Source organism: Phaseolus vulgaris, chromosome 9 (assembly GCF_000499845.2).
Source record: "Phaseolus vulgaris cultivar G19833 chromosome 9, P. vulgaris v2.0, whole genome shotgun sequence".
Lineage (NCBI taxonomy): Eukaryota > Viridiplantae > Streptophyta > Magnoliopsida > Fabales > Fabaceae > Phaseolus > Phaseolus vulgaris.
The window spans coordinates 35,169,371-35,195,986 of NC_023751.2; the positions used below are offsets into that span (position 1 = coordinate 35,169,371).

The 26,616-nt window shown below is 33.8% G+C and overlaps 1 protein-coding gene across 4 annotated transcripts; it reads right to left on the reverse strand.

Moving 5' to 3' along the window:
- Positions 1 to 424: 424 nt before the first annotated feature.
- LOC137821189 (calcium-transporting ATPase 8, plasma membrane-type) lies at positions 425 to 25,131 on the reverse strand. Of its 4 annotated transcripts, XM_068625664.1 has the most exons (35): positions 24,955 to 25,131; positions 24,763 to 24,857; positions 21,471 to 21,660; positions 17,185 to 17,301; positions 17,060 to 17,102; positions 14,014 to 14,126; positions 13,793 to 13,924; positions 13,591 to 13,680; positions 12,837 to 12,906; positions 12,537 to 12,607; positions 12,351 to 12,434; positions 12,186 to 12,263; positions 12,038 to 12,109; positions 10,658 to 10,741; positions 10,496 to 10,578; positions 10,292 to 10,400; positions 10,123 to 10,178; positions 9,697 to 9,739; positions 9,528 to 9,611; positions 9,070 to 9,201; positions 8,920 to 8,985; positions 8,719 to 8,817; positions 8,406 to 8,516; positions 7,679 to 7,849; positions 7,252 to 7,311; positions 5,704 to 5,868; positions 5,490 to 5,606; positions 5,134 to 5,232; positions 4,778 to 4,915; positions 4,554 to 4,654; positions 3,756 to 3,801; positions 3,477 to 3,611; positions 1,201 to 1,308; positions 1,023 to 1,114; positions 425 to 832 (listed from the first exon to the last, which is right to left on the reverse strand). In XM_068625664.1, exons 3-35 carry the CDS (start codon positions 21,639 to 21,641, stop codon positions 724 to 726), a joined length of 3,249 nt encoding a protein of 1,082 aa, XP_068481765.1. In that variant the 5' UTR covers positions 21,642 to 21,660; positions 24,763 to 24,857; positions 24,955 to 25,131; the 3' UTR covers positions 425 to 723. The 4 variants fall into 4 exon arrangements, 3 of the variants coding, with proteins under 3 accessions (XP_068481765.1, XP_068481763.1, XP_068481764.1); XR_011082753.1 differs by lacking the exons at positions 24,763 to 24,857; positions 24,955 to 25,131 and adding an exon at positions 22,971 to 23,015 and having other exon boundaries at positions 4,554 to 4,694; XM_068625662.1 differs by lacking the exons at positions 24,763 to 24,857; positions 24,955 to 25,131 and adding an exon at positions 22,971 to 23,029.
- Between the last annotated feature and the right edge of the window lie 1,485 nt (positions 25,132 to 26,616).

Genomic DNA, 26,616 nt, shown 5'->3' on the forward strand with positions numbered 1-26,616 from the left:
AATAGAAAAAGAATCATAACGAGATTTTACAAAGATTTCAAATACCAATCAGAATAGAAAAACAAAAAAACAAAAGAGATTTCAAGTACCAATCAGAATAGAAAAACAAAGCATAACAAGATTTTACAGAGATTTCAAGTACAGAAAAACGAAGCATAACAAGATTTTCAAAAATCACCACTCAGATAGCTTCTAATTGGTCAATATTGAAACGGATTAACTTTCAGATTTTGCACAGTTTACACCCTTCATCAACCACACATTTGTCGATATTCGTATAAATTAATACAAGAAACTATTTAGTCGCAAGCCGGTGAAATTAACAGAAATACAGTTTCTCATTAGACTATATAATTAACTTCGAAGGGAATGAATGAATAGAAACACTGTTACTGAATCAACAGAAGAAACTGTAATCCAAACATAACCAAGAACAAACAACCAAATTGAAACCATTCATATCTTTACAACTCTCAAATCTGCAAAATATTAATAACATTTGTCAAGCTTGTATATTTAACATAAACCAAGACTGAGATTCGGTGTATTCTGGTTAGAACCTAGGTATAAGTTAATTCCAAATTAACAAGATAAAATGATGTTAGATCAGTAGAAAGATAAACTTCTTCTTCGTGTGTAGTATCCATTCCATTATATGCAGACAGTCAGAGAACCAAAGAAACAGCAGAATGAGATTCTTTGAAAAAGCAGAGACCATATCAATTAAGATTCCTCGGGCTCCTTCCTTCTAGAAGTTCCACATTTCGAAAAAACGTTATTGATAGGAGTAGTTGGCACTGGTATCAATTTCCCAATCACAGCAAGAGGCCAACTGAAAAATATGAAGAGTGTAAGGGGTGATATCCTGTGACCACTCTTGCATAATAAGCCTTTCAAGAAAATGCTTGGCAAGATTTAAACAATCAATTCTAAACATTTCAAGTTTTCACTCTGAAAACTTATTTAAAAGATAGCATGAAAAGAAAAGCATAAAATTTCGATAGGGCGTATGATTAACTGACCTAATGAATCCAATAATGACACAGATGATCCACTGCTTCCAATTTAACCTCACTGTTTTTGTAAACTTGCCCAGAAATTCAATGATGACAATCTGAAAAACAGTTGCAATTGTATGTCGCCCTTAGACACCTTTCACAGTCATGGCTTAAAACTACCAGAGGAGTGTTAAAGACTAACCTGAAGCACAAGAGTTAATCCAATTATACCCATAAAGAGGTAGTTTCTCGTCACTCCTTTAAATATGTTGTATTCATCTGGCTTTCGAGCATTAAACTCATTAAATATCTGCAGATTTGAAAGAATTTTGTCTTTCTCGTCACTCGTCAAATACAAGAGAATAAGAACAAAAACAACTTGACCACAAATATAAGAAGCAAATGAATTGGGAACATATCCCATGTATTTCCACAATCAAAACGATTTAGTAGCGATAAATGGAGGAAGAACCCAACATCAATGTTGATAAGAGGAAGTAGAATAAAATTGCTGGAACAATGAGGTAACAATCAAGCAAAAACGGCAAAACTATATATTGGAGGCAAGCCATCCGAAGTCTTTTGTGAATGGAAGTACTTTGGTTCTGTTACTTCATATCAATACGTATGAATAAGTTTAGCTCAAAAAGTTAAACGCTTCCAAGTGACTATAAAAAATTCCTAACACTTTCGAAAATCATGTATCTAACAACAGCTCCAGAGCTAATATGCAATTATGAATATTACATCAGAGCATATATCAGGGTATGGCTAGCTTTAGGCCACTAAAGCAGCCTCCTAACGCCCTCCTATATTTGAAGCCCCCCCGAAAGAAATTATTTTTAGGCAAAAAGCTATTTCGAGAGAATTTTTAGAGCTGTTTTTTGGTATTTTTATATCACTCAAAATGTTTAGTACTAGAAATTACTGATAACATATCCAAGTTATAAGCTTATCGCCATAATTTCCCTTATAATTTTATCCTCTAAACATGTACCATGAATATGAATTACTTTCTCTCTATCTAGGACAACTTCATCAACTGTCAATACCCTAAGTATATTCCCTCTCATTTTCTGCCCGAGCACCCAACATAATTTCAACAATGGAAGTGGGCAAGTCAACAGCTGAACAAACCCCCCACAACCAGATCCACACAATTGAAACTCTTTTGAGTCTGTTTGGTAAAGAAAAACAAATTGAATTGAAGGAAATAGAAAGGTGAAAGAAAAGACATCAAAACTAAAATAGAAATTTAAATAGTATAGTTGAAAGGAAGCAGAGAAAAAAATGAGGCAGAAAGTGAGAAATAAAGTGCAAAGTGACAATGAAATTAATCATATTTTTACTCTATTTCCATCCAACCAATTATTTCCACTCTTTCCCACCCTATTTTCACTCTATTTCCGTTCACCAAAATTAAATCCACTCTTTCCCTCTTATCTCCATCCAAGGAAACACAGCATAAGGAGGGTTGGTACTCAGGCCCAGTGTTGTTAACCAAATTATAGTATAAATGTGGATGTAAACTTCACCTTGCAAGGTGATTTTATAAAGTTAAATTAGACCTAAATCTACTTTCTAAGATAGTATCCAAGCATATGCTAATATCTAGCTGAACTCTCCATCGAGCCCATCAGCATGGATCAGCATGAAGTATGATCCCACATCGACCAAATTATAGTATATAAATAGGTGCAACCCTGTTATAAGGTTGAGTTAAGCCTAAATACTTTATAAGACATATTTATCATATATTTCAACTATTATGTGACTTCCACTCAAGATATAGCAGATTATTGGTTTTCCACCATTGACAACACTGCTCAAGCCGTGCATATATATCAACATTTTCACCTCCTAGTCACAAGAACCGCCAAACTATTATATTTGTCTAGTTATTGAAGGATGAGGTGCAAATTGGATTCGGCCCAGAATAGGAGAGGCAAAGTTGTCCAAGGAGAAGGATGGATTTTTGCATAGCAACCATGTTAAAAATCAGAAAGGTTTGCTTGTGGATGGGAGGAAAGAAGATGAGGCAAAAAAATGGATTTTAGAGATGAAAGCATCCGGCAGATTTCATTATCCAGTGGGACAGGTCTATGATACCACTTGCTATAGTGCAGTTCTTAAGCAGAGGTATTGATATTGTGTGTAATACTAATAGCCAAATAACATTGCTGAAAGGAACTCACAAGTTTGTCTATGACACTGCAAGAGTGAAAGCAAATTTTGGCGGCAGTGATCAGGTCAGGTGGGCTTGGTTATCATGCTTCAGTCAGTTAGAACATCACAGGGACTTTATTTTCATCAAAGCCCCCAGTTGTCCATCTTGAGGTCGAGGACAAGGTGAAATAGATACCCCTTACTAACAGTTAGTTGCAATAGTTTGTCAAGTTAGTTGGTTGAAATAGTAAGGCACATTGACAATAAGCATAGCTATCTGTATTTTCCCATTACAAGGTCATGAAGACTTACTTGACAGAGAACAAATGCGTTAAATATCAAAGTGTTCTTCACTTTAATTGCATGCTGATTGTTGTCATGGCTCAAACCCAGTATGCTTCTACCTCGGAAATTGAGTACAAGCAAGACAGAGACTTGGTACATTGCCTGAAAATTTCCAAAAATTATTGCTTTCAACAAAATAAATAAGTAATTTGTATTATTTCCTGATGCTTCAAAATCCTGTAGTTGGTTGCTTGTGAAATCCGCAAAAACTACAAGGGATACTAATAAATGAGAAAGATAATTTACCTGTATCAGCAAATTCCTCCACATAATATTTGTTATGAGAGGCTCTCTGAAAAGGCAAGCAAACAATTTGTCAATTCTATCACAAATATTAAGCAGATAGGCATCATCTATTGTTTTGGTAATAAAACTATAAACTATTGGCCCATAACTAATAAAGAAGAATTTGGATCTCATGTAATGAGAGAACGATACAAAACACAAAACTAATGGGCTCTGCACAGAATTTGCAAATAGCTTTTGTAAAGCATGAAATACTCAACAGATTTTCAATTCTTTTATGGATATCTCAATTTTAGTTTTTTGCAATATCCTCTTCAAATTTCTTTCTTCTGAAAGAAGGACCAAAATCATGTTTAGATAATAAAGCTGCAAATTGTTAACCCATTTTTCACAAACACATTCTGCAGATCCACGCATGCCTACATAAATTCAGCCTTCACTAACAGCTTAATGGCTATTGACAACTCTCTTATTTTATTTTTATTTTGTTTCAGAGGATTTTGCATATAGCTTAAAATGAGTGGACTGTATTTCAATTGATTAACATTCACTTTTAGCATTCCTCAAGTGATATCTCGTCCTGGTTTTGCATATTATCCTCTCTTTAAATATATTTCTTCTTTTAAACAATCCAAAGATAAGAAATCAGAAAAAGAATTGGTTTTCCAACTGTTTTGATACTTTTCCTGATTTTCCAAGCACTGTGTAATAATACAGTAATAAAATTTTTGACATTTTTCAAACAAATGCCATGATCTGAAGTACTCAATAAGAATCACAAAAAATAATATATCTGACCTTCGACCAACTGGAGATCGATCCATGAGGTGATCAGTTGGTGGTTCCGTTGCCAGGGCTAGTGCTCCCAGAGTGTCCATGATTAGATTTACCCAAAGAAGCTGTAGAGAAATCAACCATGATTAGATTTACCCAAAGAAGCTGTAGAGAAATCAACCGAGATTTTCAATGTCATCCTAACTTCATATCTGGGCATAACCCAGAAAGAGAAAGAGAAAATCAACCTGCACAGCATTCAATGGAACATCACCAGTAGAAATTGCAGCAACAACATTTATCACTAAGGCGGCCACATTTACTGTAAGCTGAAACTGGATAAATTTCTGAATATTTGCATAGACAGATCGTCCCCATCTGACAACCTACAATCATAGAGAAACACAATGTAATTATCAGTTGGGCTTCAAATATTTAGTGCATCCCAATTCTATAAAAATAAACATCTCATTATACAATCGTTAACCATAAAGTACGTTTCTACTACTGATGACAGAAAAACAGCCCTTCAAGAGGTGAAGAGCTAACATATACATCACTGCTAAGAACAAATCAAAATCTCTCAAAGTAGTGTAGTACTGACCTTTACAACTGAAGCAAAATTGTCATCCAAAATAATGATATCAGAGCTCTCTTTGGCAACTTCTGTACCTTGGATACCCATTGCAAGACCTATATCGGCCTATATCACAAAATATATAGAATTACATTGGAATGATAGTTCAAAACTTTAAAATTAAAATAAAACTGACATAATGTAACCACTAACAGGAATTTTACAAGTATACAACAATATAAGATAGACATACCAGCCACATTATCAAACTAAATGAACCATTACTATCGATTTCATCATTGCAGTGGATACTTACAAACAATACAAGCACGTGCCTAAAAAATACAAACATAAGCTACAAAAATTGTAAATACTATGCAAACCTCATGAAGGGCAGGAGCATCATTTGTTCCATCACCAGTTACAGCAACAACGTGACCCTTCCTCCTCAATGATTGTACTAGCAATAATTTGTCATTGGGAGATGACCGTCCCATTACCTGTTACACAGTATTTGCAATAAATGTTATTTGCAAAGAACATACCAGTACAAGAGCACAGCACAAAAACAAGGCCGTAATAGTAATTTGATTTTACCGATATCCTATCAGCAATTTCATCTCTCTGTGCTTCTGACAAGCCACGAAATGTTTTTCCTTCAATGATGTTTGGTTCTGTAGCATCAGCAAATGAACCAAGTATTCCACATTCCACAGCAATTGCTTTTGCAGTTTTCACATTGTCACCAGTGACCATTTTCACCTTGATTAGAAATTCAAACCACAAAAATAAAAAATCAAAGCAAAGCATATTTCATTTCTTAATTTAAATGCTCAATTAGATATTGGAGGAAATCAAATAAAGCTAGTGTTGATCTTTGGAATCTTAAAGGCTTCAAAATTCAAAGCAATTACACACATATTGGGTTGGTGCAGGCAGAGCGAAAATGGTACAGTAGGCACAATGCCTTTGCAAGGATCATAAATCTGTACTTATTTATGTAGCCACTAAAAAAAATGATTTATCTTTTCTTGAGAGGATAGAAAATTAGTAACTCAGTCCATTTAAGAAAAGTTTAGTCTTTATTTTTTTCTATAACAAGGTGATGCCTATGACACTAAAATTCAAGAGCCATGCTACACAATGTGTTAACTGTGTTGTCAAATAGCAGACAAGGCAAAGTGGTGTGATCAGATCAGATTCATGAAAACTGCCATATAAATGTCATGGCAAGTTTGTAATGACGTTAGCTACAACAATGTGACTACAAATGCCAATAGTACTTCTGTCATTTCATCAATTCATCTGTATGCAACACCTGTTTTGGTTTTCATCTGTGTCATTCCTCAACATCCATGTTGAGTGGGGGCTGTCACCAAATAGCACCCCCTGTCAGGGAAGGACAGTTGTCCCCCTGTTACATTTTCTTTTTGTTTAAGTTGAAACCCACTCTTCTACCCCTGTGCAAACCATCTCCCATGAACAGAACCATGCCATAATGCACAACCTCCATTGTGTCTCCGAATGACAGAAGCATACATCTGTTCTCTCATCTTCTTGTTCATGTCTTCCCTTTTTTAAATGGTGTGTAACCCAAGTACCTAAAATCAGCATGCCTATTCTGCCCAGATTTTAATTCTTTTCACCTTGTTTATGATTAGGGATAAGGTTAGTCAGTTAGACATGACAACATGCTTTTATGTTTATTATTTATGTTTGGTTCAAATTAATTTTGAGAATAATAGCTTTCTTTTGTTAATGTTTAGATACATAGGATTAGTATTGTCGATGTCATTCATTTCTTGACATCATTTATAAAGAGAAAAATTTCTATTTTGGTTCATCAAAGGACAATGTTTGTATGTTTCTTTATTATAGAGTCCTATATGGATTAAATTTTCATAAAATGTTGAAAATGCTTGAATACTTCACCGACATATCACTAAAGTATCCAAGAATATCAATATCAGATACACAAAGAAAATTGAAGTATAGGTATTTCATAGGTTTGATACTTCACTCACACATACTGATGATGTACCCAAGTATATTGTATCAAATATATATCATTAATAGATACATAAAGCAAATGGAAGCATCTATACTTTACAACAAAAAACTTTCAAAATCAATTATATGAAATACCTTAACCCCAGCTTTTTGACAAAGTAGCACTGCATCTTTGACACCAGGTCGACAAGGATCCTGAATTTTGATACATACAAAACAATAACAATATACAGAAACAGAATTTTAGCATGCGGAAAATATTTTAAGTCTGATGCTGTCAAAAACCAAACACGTCCAATGTTTCTCCATTAAGATACATAAAAGAACTTCCATGTAGTAAATCAAAGTGCAAGGAGAAAGACATAATAAATAAAATATTAAAACTTTTACTACATACAAAGTATGCAACAAAGTGGGAATAAATGGGGTATGAAGCCTGTAAATAATATGGCCAAACAGCTTTACCTTAAATTACATAGCTAAACTATGGGATATAATATCATAATACAAACAGAAAAATATAACAAAGGTGACAATGATAGGAAGGTTTCAAAATGCATACCTTAATACCAACAATAGCCAGTAAATTAAGATCATCCTCTGGTAAAGACCAGTGAGCAAGTAGTTCTTCATTAGTTGGAACCTTTTTCTTTTCATATGATCTATATGCAATGGCCACACAACGTAGACTATCAGCAGCCATGTCTTCAATAGCCTTTTTGAAAAATGACATCTGCAAGACAAAAAAAATTACACACATACACATGCATATTAATGAACAAGAGTCATCCACACAATTCATATATTAATTTTATTTGCTTTGTTTATGTAACATACATAAAATAAAACAACTTTAATATTCTCTAGTCATGAAGAAACTGTATAATAGAATCAGTTGAGATATCCCATTTCCTCTATTTTCTAAATACATTAGTTTCTTGTATATTCAGGTATCGTTGCTTGAGTGGTAGGGAATTCTGGGTATTTGCTATAAATTGTTTATCCCCCCCAAAATATAGGGGATTAAATTATGTAATGATGTGAATAAAAATCAGAAGGCTGTGATCTATTTCTAAAGCAATTCTCTACTGAATCCAACAAAAGAGGAGAAAAACCAGTTGGCAAGAGGGGCAGCTGGATAAAAAAAATACTATACATAGTAGTTTGAGATGATCTCCTATTTGGACAAGATACCCGGTCCCCCTCCCTCCCAATAAAAAACTGAACACAATCTAAGAAACGTCTGCCCTTAACTGATGTTAACATGTAACAAGTTTATCAAATCAAACCTTCTCCTCATCCATCCCCACCAGCTGGTCATTTGCATCAATATAGCCTGTACAGCAGGCTAGGACTATCTCGGCCGCACCTTTCCAGTGTATATGGATGTTAGAGTCCGCCTGCATATATGCATAAAATTATGATGCCCTGGCTAAAAGATATGGTATACTTTTAAGCAATATATTTTTTTTTATCAGCAATGATTAATTAAATAAAAGGGAGCACTTAAGCAATATATTAGCTACCAAGCAATGTTTCAGTTAGTCTAGAATACAAGTAAAATATCTGCATAATTGAATAAAAATGACAATAAAATTGTACCGTTTGTAATGCAACGCCGCCTCTTTTTTTCTCTGAATTGAATGGGAAAACATGTATAATTGATGATTCGGATCTAGCAGCCGTAAAATTCATCCCAAGCTGAGATTTTGTATAACAATCATCACTAGTTATAAGCACATATGTTAACACAAAATGAAAAGGAGGGGTGGGGAAAGAAAGGACAGCACTTCCAAAACACACCTGTATTCCCCAATGTAAAATTGCCTTTTCTGTTGGTGATCCAGAAACTTCAACATCATTAGCACCCTATTGGAGAAAAAAATCAGTGGAGAGTAGTAGATCGACCTAAGTCTATGTTAATATGTATTATACTTTTTCTTTCCTCGTTACCTCAGGAGCATAAACACTACCGTTAGTGTTCAGTGCAATACCCTCAATGAGCAGGGAGCGAAGCATAGAATTCTCCAACTTGTGAGGAGGATCAATTTTATTACTCCCAGCATAAGCCTCAACCACAGTCATCTGTCTCATGGAATTGAAAAATGTTAACATATTAAGAAAATCTGATGCATAAATGCCAAACAAGGCCAATAGAACGAACTTCCTAAAAATCTATATTTATCCAATAGAAATGTCTCATTGGTAGAATAGAAATAGAATAGTTGATATTTTGAGCTCCTACTTTATCTTAAAAAGCTCAAAGGATTCTTACTCAAATAAAAGCTTGCTCGCATAAAAACCATTAAAACAATAAACAATTGCAAGAAGTTCTCTCCAAGAAGCTGACGTAACTCGATATAAAAAATTACTATTTAAATCAATATTTTAAATACAGCGCCACAACTAACCTCATTCATAGTCAATGTGCCAGTCTTATCACTACATATGGTTGTGGCAGAGCCCATGGTCTCACAGGCAGAAAGCCTCCTTACCTACAATTCAATGTGTCATATTAAACACAGTTTCACATATATTTATGTAAAAATTCAATAAAAGTACAAACATCAATTGGCATACCAAGGCTTTATCTGCCATCATTTTTCTCATCGAGTAGGCCAGCCTATATAACATAATTTATGGAAAAGGGTGTGTAAGTACAAAGATTAGATAGTGAACCCAAAGAAAAAAAATTGTATAATATGAAAGAGGCGTATTAACAAACATAATTTTTTTTTCTTTTATTAGAGATCAGTGCTAGACTCTTACGAAAATAAAAGATTAGAAAAATGGAAAACTAAGCATCAACTATGGATTCTGTATTGGACCCAATGTGCAATTCACTGACAGATTTTTACTAATATATGGCAATAACAAAAACTAAGGAAGAAAACGTGATAAAATCAAAGTAAAATGAAAAAAATTTCAACAATGTTAAAACATGAATTATGACAGCAAAAACAAATGTATAAACTAATAAGCTCAGGTCAAAATGAGCAGACTTACGTTAAGGTAACTGCTAATGGGAGCCCCTCAGGAACTGCAACCACGACGATGGTGACCTATATACTCATTGGGTTATTATCACTATAAAGATATTAAAGCCTGAAATATAATGGATATCTTCAATTGCATCAACATGCTCTGGTAATATAGTATTTATCATCACACATACCGCAACAGTTACTATCTTAATTGCACCATCAACAGCATCACCAACTTTAGTCTTGCCAGCTTTAAATTGAGGCGAACCATCGGCGTTTTCAGTATGCCCAGAGAAATATCTGCCAACAAATTTCAACTTTAGAGGCATGCTGATTATAATCTTATCAACAAACCACATAAATATATAGCAACAATATGATAATAACTAAGTTACCTAGCCAGTAGCACAACCAGGACGACAACAGCAACAGAGAGTCCAACAATACCAATGAAAGTAGCTACACCATTTAAGCGAACCTATATTGAAAACTTGCATATATGAGTAAAGTATGAGAAATAGAAGAACTCAATAAGAAATCACAACTAAGAAAAAGACCTGCAATGGTGTTTCTTCGCCAGTATCTTCTGAGATGCTAGCCATTAGAAGCCCCCATTCAGTATTGGTACCAACACCAGTAACCTGTGGTAAATAATAAACAAGGAAAAAGTTAAATTAATATATTGAATTAAAAGAAATTTGGTAAAAGTAAATCTATATTTTATTGACTCCAAATTCTATATTCAACATGGGGAATAAAATCCTGTTAATAATAGTATGCATACAAGCAAACAACCAACATCTTTTTAAAAAAAATAGTAACATTCTCTACGGTCCTTTTGATAAGAAACACACTACAAAAGCTAGCCCTTGTAATTGGAGAGGCCAAGGGTCGCGTGTGGTATTTGAAAGATTTTTTTCAAAAAAGCTTTCGTCAATTGTTTATAATCTAAAATAGGTCATGATACTTTGTAAATTGATTTACCAAATGACGATAAAAAAATGATTTTTTAGTATTCCATATCTATAGGATTTTGAAATGCTCACGTAGTAAGAGTCATGGTATGGGATTCATTAATTGAATATTCAACTTTCTTAGAGTCTTTCGCTAGGCAAGTAATTCAGGTTTAGATGAAAACATAGAGAAAGTCACATGCAAAGAAAAATACAAAAACACAGTTTGCCTTTTTGTTTTATTCTATTGTTGAAATTCATTAAAGAAGAAATTATCTACTTCATCCAACTAGTTCTGGGAATTATCTGATGTGGGACTCAATCCCATACCTTGCAATTGGATCCGAACATCACACCACGCTCCACAACCCCATCACCCAGGTAGGCTGATGTGCAATAGCCCTTTCACTAGTTTTGGGAAATCATTGTAATGTTGGCGTCACCACCCACATAACCCTCTCTAAACTGCCTATTGCATAAAATTTTCTTTACAAAATTCCCTTTAAATATTAATGACCTTAATATTTTTTCTAGCCAATAAACAATACATGCAGCAAATTAATTTCTTAGAGACTTTGCTGAGGATAGAACAATTGCTAACTGTTACATAAGTGGATACACAATATTTAATTAGACAAAAAATTAATGAAAGAGTAATTCTAGAAAGTTATTCAAATGGTTGAGAAATTCGATACCACAGATTAAATCCTATAATTCTTGTGTAGCAATTAAAGGGATCCTAAATAGACAGCAAGAGGGTATATGAAGAATGTATAAACTGTTTTAAATCCAATTAAGAAACACTTCCACAATCAATGCATATTTTATTGGTCCTTGATATAATTACAACCCACACCTCCACCAAAGTAACTATTATGTGTTGATTACTACCTCAACAACTATCCTTTGAAAACTCCTCATTATGTAAACTAAAATCATGTCACACTTGAATTGCAAAAATAAACAGGGCAAAGTCTAAATTACCAGCATTGTGCCACTGCCATCAGCAACTTTACATCCAGACATCAGAAAAGGATCCTTGGAATCTTTATGGACCTGCAAAAAGCAAAAAACAAATATGAAGCAGAAAAAAAAAATCCAACTCCGTAGGAGATAAAAAATAAATACTTACAATTTTGCTCTCCCCAGTCATACTTGATTCATCAATTGCAAGAGAGTGACCAGTGATCAGAATTCCATCAGCAGGGACCTAGAAAAAGTATAAAGAACTTAATGGCAAAGAAAATGGAATCGACAAGAATAATAAGGAAAAGAATAACAGAAAAAAATCAAGTACCTGGTTACCAATATTTAGGGGTATAACATCTCCAACAACAATATCATATATAGAGATCTCAACCCTTCTACCACCTCTAATAACCTTCTCATGCACAAATCCAAATAAAAGGTTAAAAATATGGCAACAAAATTTCTAAAACATGTGTAATACAACACTCAAGTTTAACTGAAGAAACAAACAAACCTCCAGGTGTATATTTCTCTTCTCTTCATTTAGGTCTCGAAACTGAAGAGACTGCTTATAATCACTTATAGCTACAAAACAGCAAGAAAAGAAAGAGGTTGGTCATTTGAAGGAGAAATTAATAGACACCATTATTATAATTATAATTATAATAACATCTACAGTAAAAGACTGAATGGACAGCGTGGGTCATGAACTTGAACTACACCAAAAGCTTATCGAAGAGGAAATTGCAACAGAGTCATAAAAGCAGGTAAATTAACACCATGTATTATATACCTTACAAAGCCAATATAATACCTGTAACAACAATAACAAGAATAACTGCAAAAGCAATGCTTCCCCCATCATACCATCCTTCCTTAATACCCTGCAACAATTTTTTTGTCAAAAAATGAATTGAAAAAAAATCTGAATATTCACAAAAATGTTCTCTTAATCCTAGATTATGAAGAGAAGGACCAAACATAAAGAAAGTAGGGCAAAAGACCATATAAATTAATTGATTGTACAAGATAACATTTAAAAGAATGCATATAGATATTAAGTCTTGAAACTCTTGGATTTTACTTTAATTCAACATAATTAGCATCAAAAGAACAAAATATAGTCAAAACAAGACTCACAAATTGAAAGATTGAAAGATTTTCTTCCCCTAAATATAATGGATTCAAATAATAGCATGCATTGTTCAGATCAGCCTAAATATTTATTTGATTATATATTTGAGCATGAAACATAGTATAAAATATTCCAATACGACCAAAGCACTCACTCTATCAAACCATTGTATGCTAAATGTAGAATAGATTAAAACAGAAAAGGCTGCTATCAAATAGCTGTAGAGAAATCCAAAAATGCCAAAATGTGAAGGAGTAAGGTTTGAGGAATAATAATTTTATTAAAATGTCCAAATTAGTGGGAGAGAAATGGCAAAAAGTAAAGAACAATACAAAATTTGGAGAATAGTATTTGTAAATATGAGAGAAACCCACTTTCAGCACTCCCAACCAAGTACAAAGAATTGCATCATAACTTCACCAGCCAATCTTACCTCAGATTTTATCCCAAGTGCCAGTGAAGCTGCTGCAGCTACCATTAAAATAACCAAGGTCAGGTCCTTGCAAGCATCCCACATAAACATCTATAAAAACCATAGAAAAAAAAAGGTTACTATAGTATCCCAATCACAAAGAAGAAGAAACTTGTCTACCCCAAAATCATCAAGCATTTCATTACTCTGAATAAGTCATTACCAGAAAACCTCTTCCTTTCTTCCGAGGATAATTGTTGGAACCAAATGAATTCCTACGTTTTAGTAAATCAGCATCATCACCGTGAATTCCCTTCTCTGAATTTGTTTTCAACAAATTTGATAGTCCTACAACCTGATAATGATCCAAAAGCAACACTTGAAATTTATGACACTGAACAATACTATTACCAAGTGGAGAAAAAATATTCTTGGCAAACATACCCCTCCATATTGTTGCAGGGCAGCAGTGTCATGCTCCCTCGAAATTGAAGCAAGTTGCTCTTGTCCAATTGGAAATTCACCAGCAATGGGGGTCGGAGGAGGTTTAATAGGTTCTAACAATTTAAAGCATTACCCATCAATACTTAAAAAAAAAAGTGGCCTACACCTTACTATTACACTAGTTAAAATAAAGTAAGTTATTTAAATAAAGTTCCATGGAACAACAAAACTAACTACCATGAAGCATATTCACGATTAGGTTATGAATGCAAAAAGGAGAATGAACGTATACAACAAGGATGTCACAAATGCACATATACATTTTGGAATATGAACAAGATAGTGAACACTATGTGCCACATGCATCCATGTGTCCAATCTGATCATAATGGAGGCAACTTTTGTTCAATTGGTAGAAGTTAGGGCATAGGAAAATATCTTAATCTTATCATATCTTAGATTATCTTCTTCAAGTAGTTTACTTATTCGTTGTTGCTTAGCATTAGTTACTATATGTTCTTATCTTATCATGATTTGTTTGCTTGATTAATTAGGATTAGGATTAGCATAAAAGGACAGGTGCTCTAGCTGTTACTTACACATGAAGACATTGAAATACATATCAATCAGTGATTCATTCTCTTTTACCTCTCTTTCTCTATACCTAGAACCTCCTAATTTCAAAATGGTATATATAGAAGAGGTTACATTCTCCATGACCTTGCCCATCATTGTCCCACCAGTCACCTCCTCAATATTTGATATTCTAATTTATTTCCATGATTCTTTCTATTTGCGGTATCCCACTCTGATTTCAAAACTCGTCTTCTTCTCATCTTTTTGCACTTTTTGGGAAATGTTTTTGGCCACCATTGCCTCTGCCAAAGAAATTCCTATCAATTTATATGTCAAGACCAATTAATCTCCATCCACCACTCCCGAAAATTTCGGTATCACCAGTGTTAATAAGACACCCATCTGCATCATTCATTATCTCACCAACCAAATTATTAATCCTAAAAATCTCAAGAACATCAGAATCAAGACAAGTCCATATGCATCATTCTTCTCAGCTGCTATTATCTCCCTTGCATGCAGCAACAGCCATGCTATGAATGAAGGCCCTTTTACCATATGTTTCTCATGCCAAGGTCAACCCTAGCAGTATTCACTGGATTAGTGTAGAAACTCCTTCAAAAGTGCTCAAATATATATACCAATCTCCTTCAGCATGTAGTCTATGGTATGAAAACCATTTGCTGTCCTACAATCACTGATTCAATCCTCACTGGTACCATTCCAAGAGTCAGCTTCTTTTAGCCATATTTTTAAGGTATCAAATTTTGCATCTAGGTGAGATTCACTTCACACCTAGAAGTTACATGAACCATAACAGCAAAGAAGGGATTCTAATAAATTTTGCTGACTCTCTTCTTTCCCTACTTACATCCCTTATGGCTATTTGACTCTCTTGGTAGCTGATTTGTTCTTTGACATATGATGCTAGCTTTGAGGAAGAGAAGGGTGAAAGCTGTCTAGCCCTTTCTTTTATCCCGGACACTGTTTGGTCTGAGTCTGTCTAACCCAGAGTGCTCTTTCCAAACACCAATCACAGTGAATAATCCTTGGACAGCAGTAGTCACATATTTAGCCTAGTGGTCCCAAAAGATCGCCCTACTACTGTTGGTCTTTGTCCTATACTAGTCAATTTCACCAATCACCTAAGTTTCGTCTAATCTCTATGATGTTTTATCATAGAATTTCTTTAACTAGAAAAGCAACCATATTATTGAAAAGAAACAAAGAAGGGATGCAACAGACTTAAAACTTAGTAAGCTTTAGCTTGAGAAGTTGTGTTAAAATATAGTATGCATTTTACTGTATAAAGTTTTTTTGCCGTATCTTAGATTATCTTTAAAGATTAGTGATTAGTTTTCGCATTTCCTCGTTATCAATTAGGCTTAGTAGAGGGGTTTTATCATGATTCAATTCCTTAATTAAGAGGGTCTTTTAATACCATAAATAAGGGTTATTGCTCTTGATAGAGACTTGGGTATTATGAGGTGCCTAAAACTCACATCAAATAGTATGAGATGCTCATTAGGAGTATTGAAATGATTAGTTCTCTCCCTTAACAACTAGCTTTTAAGGAATGGTTTTCCAAGTACTTGAGTGAATTGCTATGAGAGCTACTTGTCATTGTCTTGGAATGGTTACATTTGGAATTTTTTATCACAAGGAAAGTTGAAAGAAATGAAATATCACAAAGTAAAGTGTAGTAGAGTGTGAATCGTTGAGATGTCGACTCATAGGAACTGATATGATTGGGAGTTGGGTATTATGGGATGTCTAAGACCCACATTAAATATTATAGATGCTAGTCGGTGGTATGATTGTGACTTGGGTATCATGGGATGTCTAAGACCCACATTGAATATCACGGATGCTTTTAAGGAGTGAGTTCATCAAGTGCTTGGGCGCTTATTACTCTACTTTTGTGAGTATCAAGGTCATCTATACATCTCAATCAATATTTCATTCCCTTTTATCTCTCGTACTCTCTTTAGACTTAATGCCACATAATTTCAACATAAATATTCAGTAAATCATAAAAAAATACTTAGAGATTGACAAGATACCTTCATTTAAAAGATGCTACGATGAAAAAGTAACATTGAAATATAAAATATAGACTTGGTCGGTAGAATGAACTTATTTATTAAATAATACAATATCGATTGAGTATTTTAAAATTTAGAGTTGTAACAATGCATTGTCTATCATTCCCCAAATTTTGCTTAGGAAGTAGTTGACTTTAAAGTGCAGCAATCCAAAAGACTTCTTTAAATAGGTAAATACCCCAAATTGTTACTACTGGATAACTAGTAAACAAATAAAAATATGACTATCTTGTATGTTACTGGATAACTAGTAAACAAATAAAAATATGACTATCTTGTATGTTACTGGATAACTGTATTAAACCAAATTAATTAAGACAGCAAAGATAGGCAAATAAAAATTTGAGTATAACTCAATTACTCACCATTTCCTGGCACCCCACCAGCTGCTTTGAAAAGATAAGCTGCCTAATAATGCAAAATGGATAATTAGTACACTTCATATGCCTGGCGTAAACGTAATAAAGAAAGCCAATTGAAGGAATCATACTCTAATGGCTTGTGCATGCGCCCTAATCTTTCTCAATATTTGTTTCTTCTCTTCTTCTTTTTTCAAGTCCAAGGTATAACGAAATCGACGAGAAGCATTAAGCACGAGCGCTGCTTGCTAAAAAAGATAACAACAAAAGGGTTTCTTATGTGTAAATAAGATAAACAGACTTAAAAATAGTAAATGTAGAATAATAAAATGAAGCTAACTATTGGTCTTGACAGTCGACAGTAAATTACAAAACAACATTCATACTGCAAAAAAGCTAAATGAAACTACAAATTAAATGTGGTATGCTTGAGAAGATGCATTCTTTTATAATAAGTTTTGGAAACATAAGTTATATCCGTACATGTAACTTTGCAATTTCAGAATAGCAAACCCATGCTTCTTATTTACCTAGGCTTTTCAAACTAATACAAAAATGTCAAACATTTACTATCAACCGAGAAAAAACACCTGGCATTGTTGTAGACAGATAGTACTAAAAAGTTTGAACAAAACAAATACATTAATGATGTTTAATACAATTTTCTCAAAAGGTACGTATAAGGGGCCCAGCCTTCTCGCTGTTCAAGCAATAATCTCCTAGTCCCAAATTCATCATTGCGTTACGTTATATAATAACTTTCCACATTTTTATGGGAATATATCATTCCCACCCCTCACAATAATAACCACAAATCATTTTTCAAAACTTGTATCATACATGAGAATATTGCATCCCCAAATTCAAATTCCCGTGAATAAACTTCCATTCGAAGGGGATGTATTGGATTAGAATTTCAAAGGATTTTAACTTTGTATATAGAAAAGTTTTATAGTATTCAATTAAAACTTTTAAATGATATAAATAATTTTTTGATATTCAATCAAAACTATTAGAATTTTTTAGGACAACAACAAAATCTCACGGTATTCATTTAAGACTTTTTACAAGTTATAAAAAGTTTCCAGTATTCAAAAATATACAAATTTTGATGAATTACTTTTTTGTGAAAGATTTTCATGGATTTGGCATACTTTTTAGGATGTATAAGTATCATATCCATGAAACAATCTCAACCAATTCCTTGTCAATTGTCAAACTTCTTTTTCCAATTATACATAATCCATTCTCCCTTAGATGAAGGCAGTCTAGACATTCATTCATGTGCAGCCCCTCTATGGAGAATGTATAAATATTGTATTCATAAAAAATCTCACCCAATTCATTGAGACTTTCCTAGATCCTCCCTTCCCCTTTTATCAATTGTCAAACTTTTTTTCCCATTACACATAATCCTTTCTCTCTTCCATGAAGGCAGTATAGACCATGTGCAACACATCATTACTCTTTTTCACGAAAAATATATTTCAAATCCATGAGCAGAAATTTTCAACTGATATCAAAGACTATAATTTTGAATCTATAGTTCAAATCCAAGAGCAGAAACGAGAAGATGCCAAAACATATAAGGCTAGTACAGGAGAAATGAACCTATAATGAAATAGATATTAAAAGATTGAAAAAATTGTATTTGTTTCACTCTTTTTATCAAACGATTCTTCTTGGCATATTGAATTTTGTAATTTTGAATGTTTTCTAAAGATTCGTTGAGCTTTTTCAAATATTATAAATCAATAAAATTCTTTCAGATCTTTTAAATTCTTACTGTATAAAATCCATTCAAATCCAAATAAAAAAATCTCATTCATAAAAGTACTTCTAAAAAAATGATAAATCATCACATTCAAATCCACAAGAATTTTTTATGTCAAGATAGTCTTTTAAAATCTCAATCCAATACACTACACTAAATGGATAAAACTCAACTATTACCGTTGAAATATAAAAGCTTCCCTTACTTTTTCTTTCACTAATAATCATTCTATCCATCCATACTTTGCATGCAGGAATCACCTATTGAAACTCAGCAAACCATTCAGTATTTAGTGCGCTAATTCAACACTATTAGACATAATTCAATCCCTAAAACTCAGCCTTGATTAGAGTCTTCTATTATCCAAGAGAGTCCACTCAAGGAAATAGCTCTTCTGAAATAAGGTAACAGTGGAAGAAAGACAATGTATTTAGATCAAAAGAATGTTAAACCACCATTCATTGACACAGGATTTATCATGGCCACTACAAGTGGATGAAATTAATTTGGCAAGCACAGCATCCTTGAATGCAAAGAAAAGGAAACGGAAAACATTGATTGGTAATGGAGCTTCCTAATTGATGCATTTTCATCATTTTCCATTGAACAGTGGCTCCATTCAGTTCATTTCCTCTTCATCCACCACAACTAAGTTAAAGCAATTGTAGGAACCCCTTCCCCTCTTTCCCTTCTTCACACCTCAGCTGTTGTGATAAAACATGGAATGAATGAAACTCAATCCTTCAGTCAAATTTTTAATTCCACTACACATCCCAAGAGTCAGCAGCACACAAATAAGAGGCTCAAAAACTGGCCTTAAACTGACCCCGTTAATATATTTCTACCAAGTATCTCAAGGGGGATTAAGAACTAACAATTGTGATGCCAGGACTGATTCTGGTAGTCCTCATGCACCTTAAAATGCTCTTGCATGCATGAAACATATTGCTTCTTGTGTTTCATTGCTTTGAAGAAGGAAGATAGTGTATTTAAAGAGAATCGTGAGTATTACTGAATATCCCAAAATTTTGCTAATTGATGCCAAGTTTCTCAAGGGAGATTAAGAACTTAGAATAGTGACGCCAGAGAAACTTATGGACTGCTTCTGTTAGTCCTGCTGCACCTTAAATATGCTCTTCGCATGCATGAAACATATTGCTTCTTCTGCTTAATTCCTTTGCAGAAAGTGAAACTGTATTTAAAGTGATTCATGAGTATTACTGAATACCCCAAAAATTGGCTAATTGAAACCAAGTTTGTCCAGGCTGATTAAGAACTTGGCATTGTGACGCCAGTAATGGGAGAAACTTATGGACTGCCGCTGTTAGTCCTGATGCACTTTAATATGCTCTTTGCATGCATGAAACATATTGCTTCCTCCTTTTCATTGCTTTGCAGAAGGGAGACACTGTACTTAAAGAGAATCATGAGTATGACTGAATATATCCCAAAATTTTGCTAATTGGAACTAAGATTTTCCAGGGGGATTAAGAACGTAGAATTGTGCTACCGGTTAAGAGAGGAACGTATAGACTGCTGTTAGTCCTGATGCACTTTAAATGTTCTCTTTGTATGCATTAAACATATTGCTTCTTCTGTTTCATTGCTTTGATCAAGGGAGACAGCATTTAAGGGGATTCCTAAATATTACTGAATTTCTCAAAATTTTGCTAACAGAAAATTTTATGTTCTCTTAGAAAATCTTCAGAGCAATTTCATAGGTTAACATTTCAATTTCCCAATCCAAGTGCTTGGAAAACTAAACATAAATCTATTTGAGAATAGGATATATATTATAAATGAAATAAGATTACCAAGCTTGTTACAAATTTGCACAGAAGGACTTAGGGAGACACTTAATGGATGAGTATTAACATTTAACTAATGCAACATCAAATATGTGAGCACAAATATATTCTGCCGCATTGGTGCTAAGTTTTCAATCTGAAAGATTGACTTCTGCACATGGACCTCCAAACTGCTTCACCCTCAAATAACAAATCACTAATTCGCATTACAATTCCCAGATGACATAACTATCCGAACTTGGGAGCTCTTTTAAGCCCCTTCTGAGCATCTTCTATTCCTTTTCCGTGTGTTGTTATACAGAAAATGCAACAAAGATTCGTAACCTTCAAAGGCCATTGCAAAACCCCCATACAAAGGCATGCAGAACAAGAAGATATCTCTACTCTAAAATTTGCATCACCAAAAATGCGAACAAAAATATCAACATATCTTAGGGAACTGCAAGTTTAGTTCTAAATAACCTCTTGCTGATATCACACCACTAACTTTCCTCATCATCCAGGAGAAACAAATAGTCCAATACTATTTCCTCCAATATATCTTGAAACATCATTCAGACATAACTACACTACTCCACCGCCTTAATCTACAACCACCAAATTTCCAAAAAAAATCCTCAAAAATCGCTCTCAGTCAATCAATTGCAAGCACAACTAGAGCATCCACTCTACAAACCCCTAAATCCACCAGAAGTTCATCGAGCAGTGAATACATTGCGTAAACAGTTAAAAAACATAGAAGCAGGCAGAAGAAAAAAAACAAAGTACAAGCAGAAGTTAAAGCCAAACAAAGAACATCAGAAAGTAAGCAAATGAATCAGAAGAGAAGACGTACCCTCCACCGCCTGAGGCGTTCAATGGAAGCGTTCTTAGTTCTGGCAATATCAAACGGATCGGATAAATCTCCGCTGTCGAGGTCAATGGAGCGGCGAGTGGCGGGACCAGCCTCGATATCACTCTCCGCCGCCTGCCGCATCGGAGAAGCACCGTTCAGGAAACTACTCATCGTTCCTGAAAAAAAAAAACTGTCGCAGGAGAGATGGCACCGTCACTTCTCTGCTTGGCTCCAAACCAATAAACAAACCACTTCACTCTTTTCCAAAACCAGACAGATCAAGATTTTTCAAACGAAATAAACAAAATAAAGAGTCTCTGAAACTCAATCTCCCTCCATCAATTACACATAACCATATTTGGGAAAACGCAACTAACTTTTCAGCAAATCACTATTCTCACTATCTTTCTACGTCTCAAATTTCAAACTCCCCATCCTCACTCCGCTTACTAACACGCTCTCTAGTTGGTATCTCTTTATCACGGGTCAATTGCACTATGGATTAATGTTCTCTATCACAAGGCTTTTGAAATTTTATCATTTCTAGAAATGTCTCACCCACTGCTACCACTACTATACAATGTACTTTAACTTCAGCGAAAATTCCTCTTTTGTCCCTCACACACCAAAACCATGAGTCTGTACTAACAGCTTTTTGTTTTTGTGAAAAATGCTGAAAACCTAAAAAACTTAAAAGTGAATTAAATTGCAACTGTTCATATTCTTCATATTCCTTACGACTCACAGTTCTCAAGATTCAGAGTGGATGAGCATTAAGCCTTTGCGTAACCGTGTGCACAATGCAACGTGGTTGATTATGCTTCCTTGAGCTGAAGGTCAAGTTTATGTGTTTTTTTTCTTTTCTTTTCTTTTCCTTTCTTTTCACATTCATTATTATAAATTATTTAGATTGATGCATTGCTTTGGAGACAGTTGTCCACGTTCCCGTGATTTGAGAAAAGAGGACAACCAAACACTTTGATTGAGGTTGGGGTTAGTTTTCAATACACACAATTTTTTTAATAAATCATTATAATTAATTGCTCTTGTAGTGCACGCAACACTTTCTCATACCCTAAAAATACAAGAGACAAAAACTTCATAACAAAAAAAAGTGTAAGAAACGGCATTTTCTCATACACTGAGAATACATACAAGAAACAAAAACTTACATAACAAAAAAAGTGTAAGAAACGGTTATGACTAGCTGTTAAAGGTGCAAGGTAGCGTGGCAAGTGCACAGCGAATGCATGTAAAAAAGTAACGCAACGTGGCCTGGTGCAGACTTACGTGTTGTGCATCAAATTCAATTGACCAAGTACAGTGAATAAACAAATAAAAAACAGAGAGATTCTGTGTTAGCTAGAACAACAAAAAGCACCTGATATATATATAATAAGAATGAACTAGATGATGATGATGATGGAAGCAGAAAAAAGAGACAATGGAAAATTATTTTGTTGAAGAACACAAAATTGTAGATAAAATATGATAACTCACCTCTGTGAGGTAGGAATTAAAACTTGAAGATCAAAAAAGTGCAAATCAATGAAGGACCTAACCCAACACTCACCATTCTTTATATACTTGTGTGACTCACACATTATGACACACATGTGTTTTTCATGCCTTGTGTTAACTCATAGTCATGGAGAAAAACGCGTGCAGGGTAAATTATGGAGAAAGCATTGAATTCATAAATGAAAAAAAAAAAAAGAGAATGTTATTTCTTTTAACTGCAAATTTTAATGCGCGGATAAGTGCTGCTGAATGTTGATATTTGAATTCAAAGGTCAATGTTCATACTTACAAATATTTGCTTTTAATATTTAAAATATTTGACAGGTTATGAAATTTAATAAAAATAACAGTTTTTTTTTCCTTATTTCTAAAATTGGTTTATGTTAAAATAAATATTTTTTATAAATATATTTGTTAAATATTAAATATAAAAATGTTGAAAAGTTAAAGGTATAGAATATACACGCATTAATGGGTCGCATTAATGGGTCAACGCGTGGTATGACATGAGGGAGTGGCGTGTTTTTTGGTTGTTATCATCGTGTTATAACTTACTTTTTATAAGATATGAAACAAACTAATAATATATAGTTATAATTTAATTATTTGATGGATTAAAATTACTGAAAAATCACTAATAAGTTAAATAAATTTAACAAATATCTTATTAAACCTCTATCTATCAAGTGACATGGATTTTCCAATGCTAAAAACAAAATGATAAATATTAAATTTTACTATAAAGTATGAAGGATATATAACATGTACAAGTTTTTGTGGATTCTACAAAAATTAATATATATAATTCTTCTACGTAATAACATGACTAAACATAGAAAACCCAACACCGACCTAAAAGAAAAAGAAGTATGTTGTGAAAGACACCTTTTGCCAAATTTAGTTGCACATATATCATTCTAAAAATATGATAAGTATTACCTAAAATGACCTAATAATCACCATGCACTTACTCAAGTTGCATAACCAATTTTGTTATGGATTCAATAAATACTCATACATCCCAATAATTTTTTTCTTTTCTTAACTTTAGTTATATTTGGACATATTTTTTTTTATAAAAATCTCTATAAATAAAATCAGAATTAGTTAGTTTATAAACAGTTTCTTTAATTTTTGTCCGAGTTAATATTAATTTATGAATAAACTTATGTAGTTTTTTTTTAATTATTTTTCTTCATGCAACGAGCAAAAAACCCTAAACTTATGAAATTTTTCACTCAAATCAAATGGCAAGAACAGAATAGAAACATATATAATTTTAATTAACTAAAGAAAATATCATATTTGACTCAAATACAGTAGACAGATATACCAATTTTTCTGTGAACATCTTCTCACTGTTTTGTTATTGATTGAATGTGAATTAGAATAATTTGAACTAGTTCCATTGCTTTTCATGTAGTTTAAGAAAATGAATTACTTTTTTAAAACTTTGTATCTAAATTTGCCTAATGCTAAACCACTATATCAATCATTCCAATAAAATAACAAAAGCATTTTACACTATTCTTTTTCTTTTTCTTCTGGTAAAATTTCCAAAGAACAGACCCTCCATTTCCTTTAATAGCAAAATCACAACTTTCAATCAAGCATGATATCACAAATTCCAGAATGATCAGAAACTACATATTGATCACAGACAAAGTTGCTAATATATTGATCACAGACAAAGTTGCTAATATATGGATCACAGACACTACTTTTAGCATATATGGATCACAGACAATATAATGGTCAAGAGATTTGTTACCTTTGCTGAAGGATGTTCCGATTCTTTTTCCTCAAGTTTTATGATTCCACTGATATGATGAATGTCAGTGGCTAATACTTTCTAATAGTGTATATCTGCAACAGCAAAAAAGAATTATAATAACTTATAAGAAATGACCTATCTCTTTGTGAAACCAACTTCTGTTCAATCATCAAAGATATAGATACATACAAATTATGCAGAGTTGATTGCAATTTGAGCATGCATGAATATACAAGTAGAAAACCAGCCAATAGTTGTTCAAGTGAATGAAATAGAAGGAGAATAGCAGGTAGAGGCTGGTAGCTGGCTTGATTCTTAACTTATAGATGAGTTAAAGTGAAAAATAAAGTAGGGAACTTTGTCTTTTGTTAGAAATAATCCAAATTAATAGTGCCTATAAATAGACAATTCTTTGTATTGTTTAAATAAGAAGAAATCATAACAGAACTTACTTCTCATATATTCTCACTGTGAGTTCCATCCTTGTGTGTGTCTGCTCTAACATCTGGTATCAGAGCTAGGCTTTCTTCTTCGATCCAAAGGTGCTTTCTGTTTGATTGTCCATGGGGCAAACTGGTGCAAACTTCATTGCTAATTGTCCTATTCTTGATGGAAAGAATTGGGATAGATGGAGTATCCAAATGAAAGCAATTATGGGGTATCAAGAAATCAGCGAAATTGTGGAAAATGGCTACACAGATCTGGCTGAAAGAGCAACAGAAGCACAGAGAGTCACACATAAGGAAGAAAAGAAGAAAGATTGCAAAGCCATGGTCCTTCTTCATCAATGTATCGATGATGCGCATTTTGAGAAGATTGCGGCAGCAACATCCTCCCATGAGGCATGGCAGATTCTTGAGAAATGTAATAAAGGGGCTGAACAGTTGAAGAAAGTTCGATTGCAGACATTGAGGCGTCAATATGAATTGATGCAAATGGAGTCACATGAAAGAATCGCTTCATTCTTCAATCGAATAATAAGCCACACGAACGCGATGAAGGCTTGCGGTGAGAAGATCTCGGATCAGTCAATGGTGGAAAAAATTCTTAGAACCCTAACCCCCAATTTCGATCATATCGTTGTGGCGATTGAGGAATCGAAAAAGATTGAAGACCTGAAAGTGGAGGACCTTCAAGGTTCCCTCGAAGCGCATGAGCAGAGGCTCATGGAGAGATCCACAGAGAAGCCTGTTGATCAGGCATTGGTGGCCCAGATTTCAAAGAAAGGGGGCTATAATGGTAGAGGTGGATACAAAGGTCGTGGTAAGGGAAAGGACTACAGAGGAGGGAATCCAAAAAATATCCAATATCAAGAACGTGAGAAGATTGATCATGCTGAAAGTTCCTCAAGAAAAGGGGGGAACAATTACTGGCGTGGTGGCAAGAAGAAGGTTGACAGAAAACGTATTAAGTGCTTTAATTGTGGGAAAGTTGGTCACTTTTCCAATGAGTGTCAAGTACCTCCAGATCAGAATGAACATAGAGGCAACCATTATGATGAAGCACACATAGCTAAAGAAGACAGTGAGGTAATTTCTGAGGAAAAACCTCTTCTTCTCATGATGATAACAAACCATGATTCCAGCTGTGATGATAAGTGGTATATGGATTCTGGTTGTTCCAATCATATGACTGGAAATCGAAATTGGTTAGTGAACTTTGATGAAACCAGAAAAAGCAATATTAGATTTGCAGATGATAGAGTCATACAAGCATAAGGGATTGGTGATGTTTTAATCAGTGGCAGAAATGGCAAGAAAGCCATACTTTCTGATGTACTCTATGTTCCTACCATGAATAGCAATTTGATTAGCCTTGGACAATTGCTGGAAAAAGGGTTTTCAATGAATA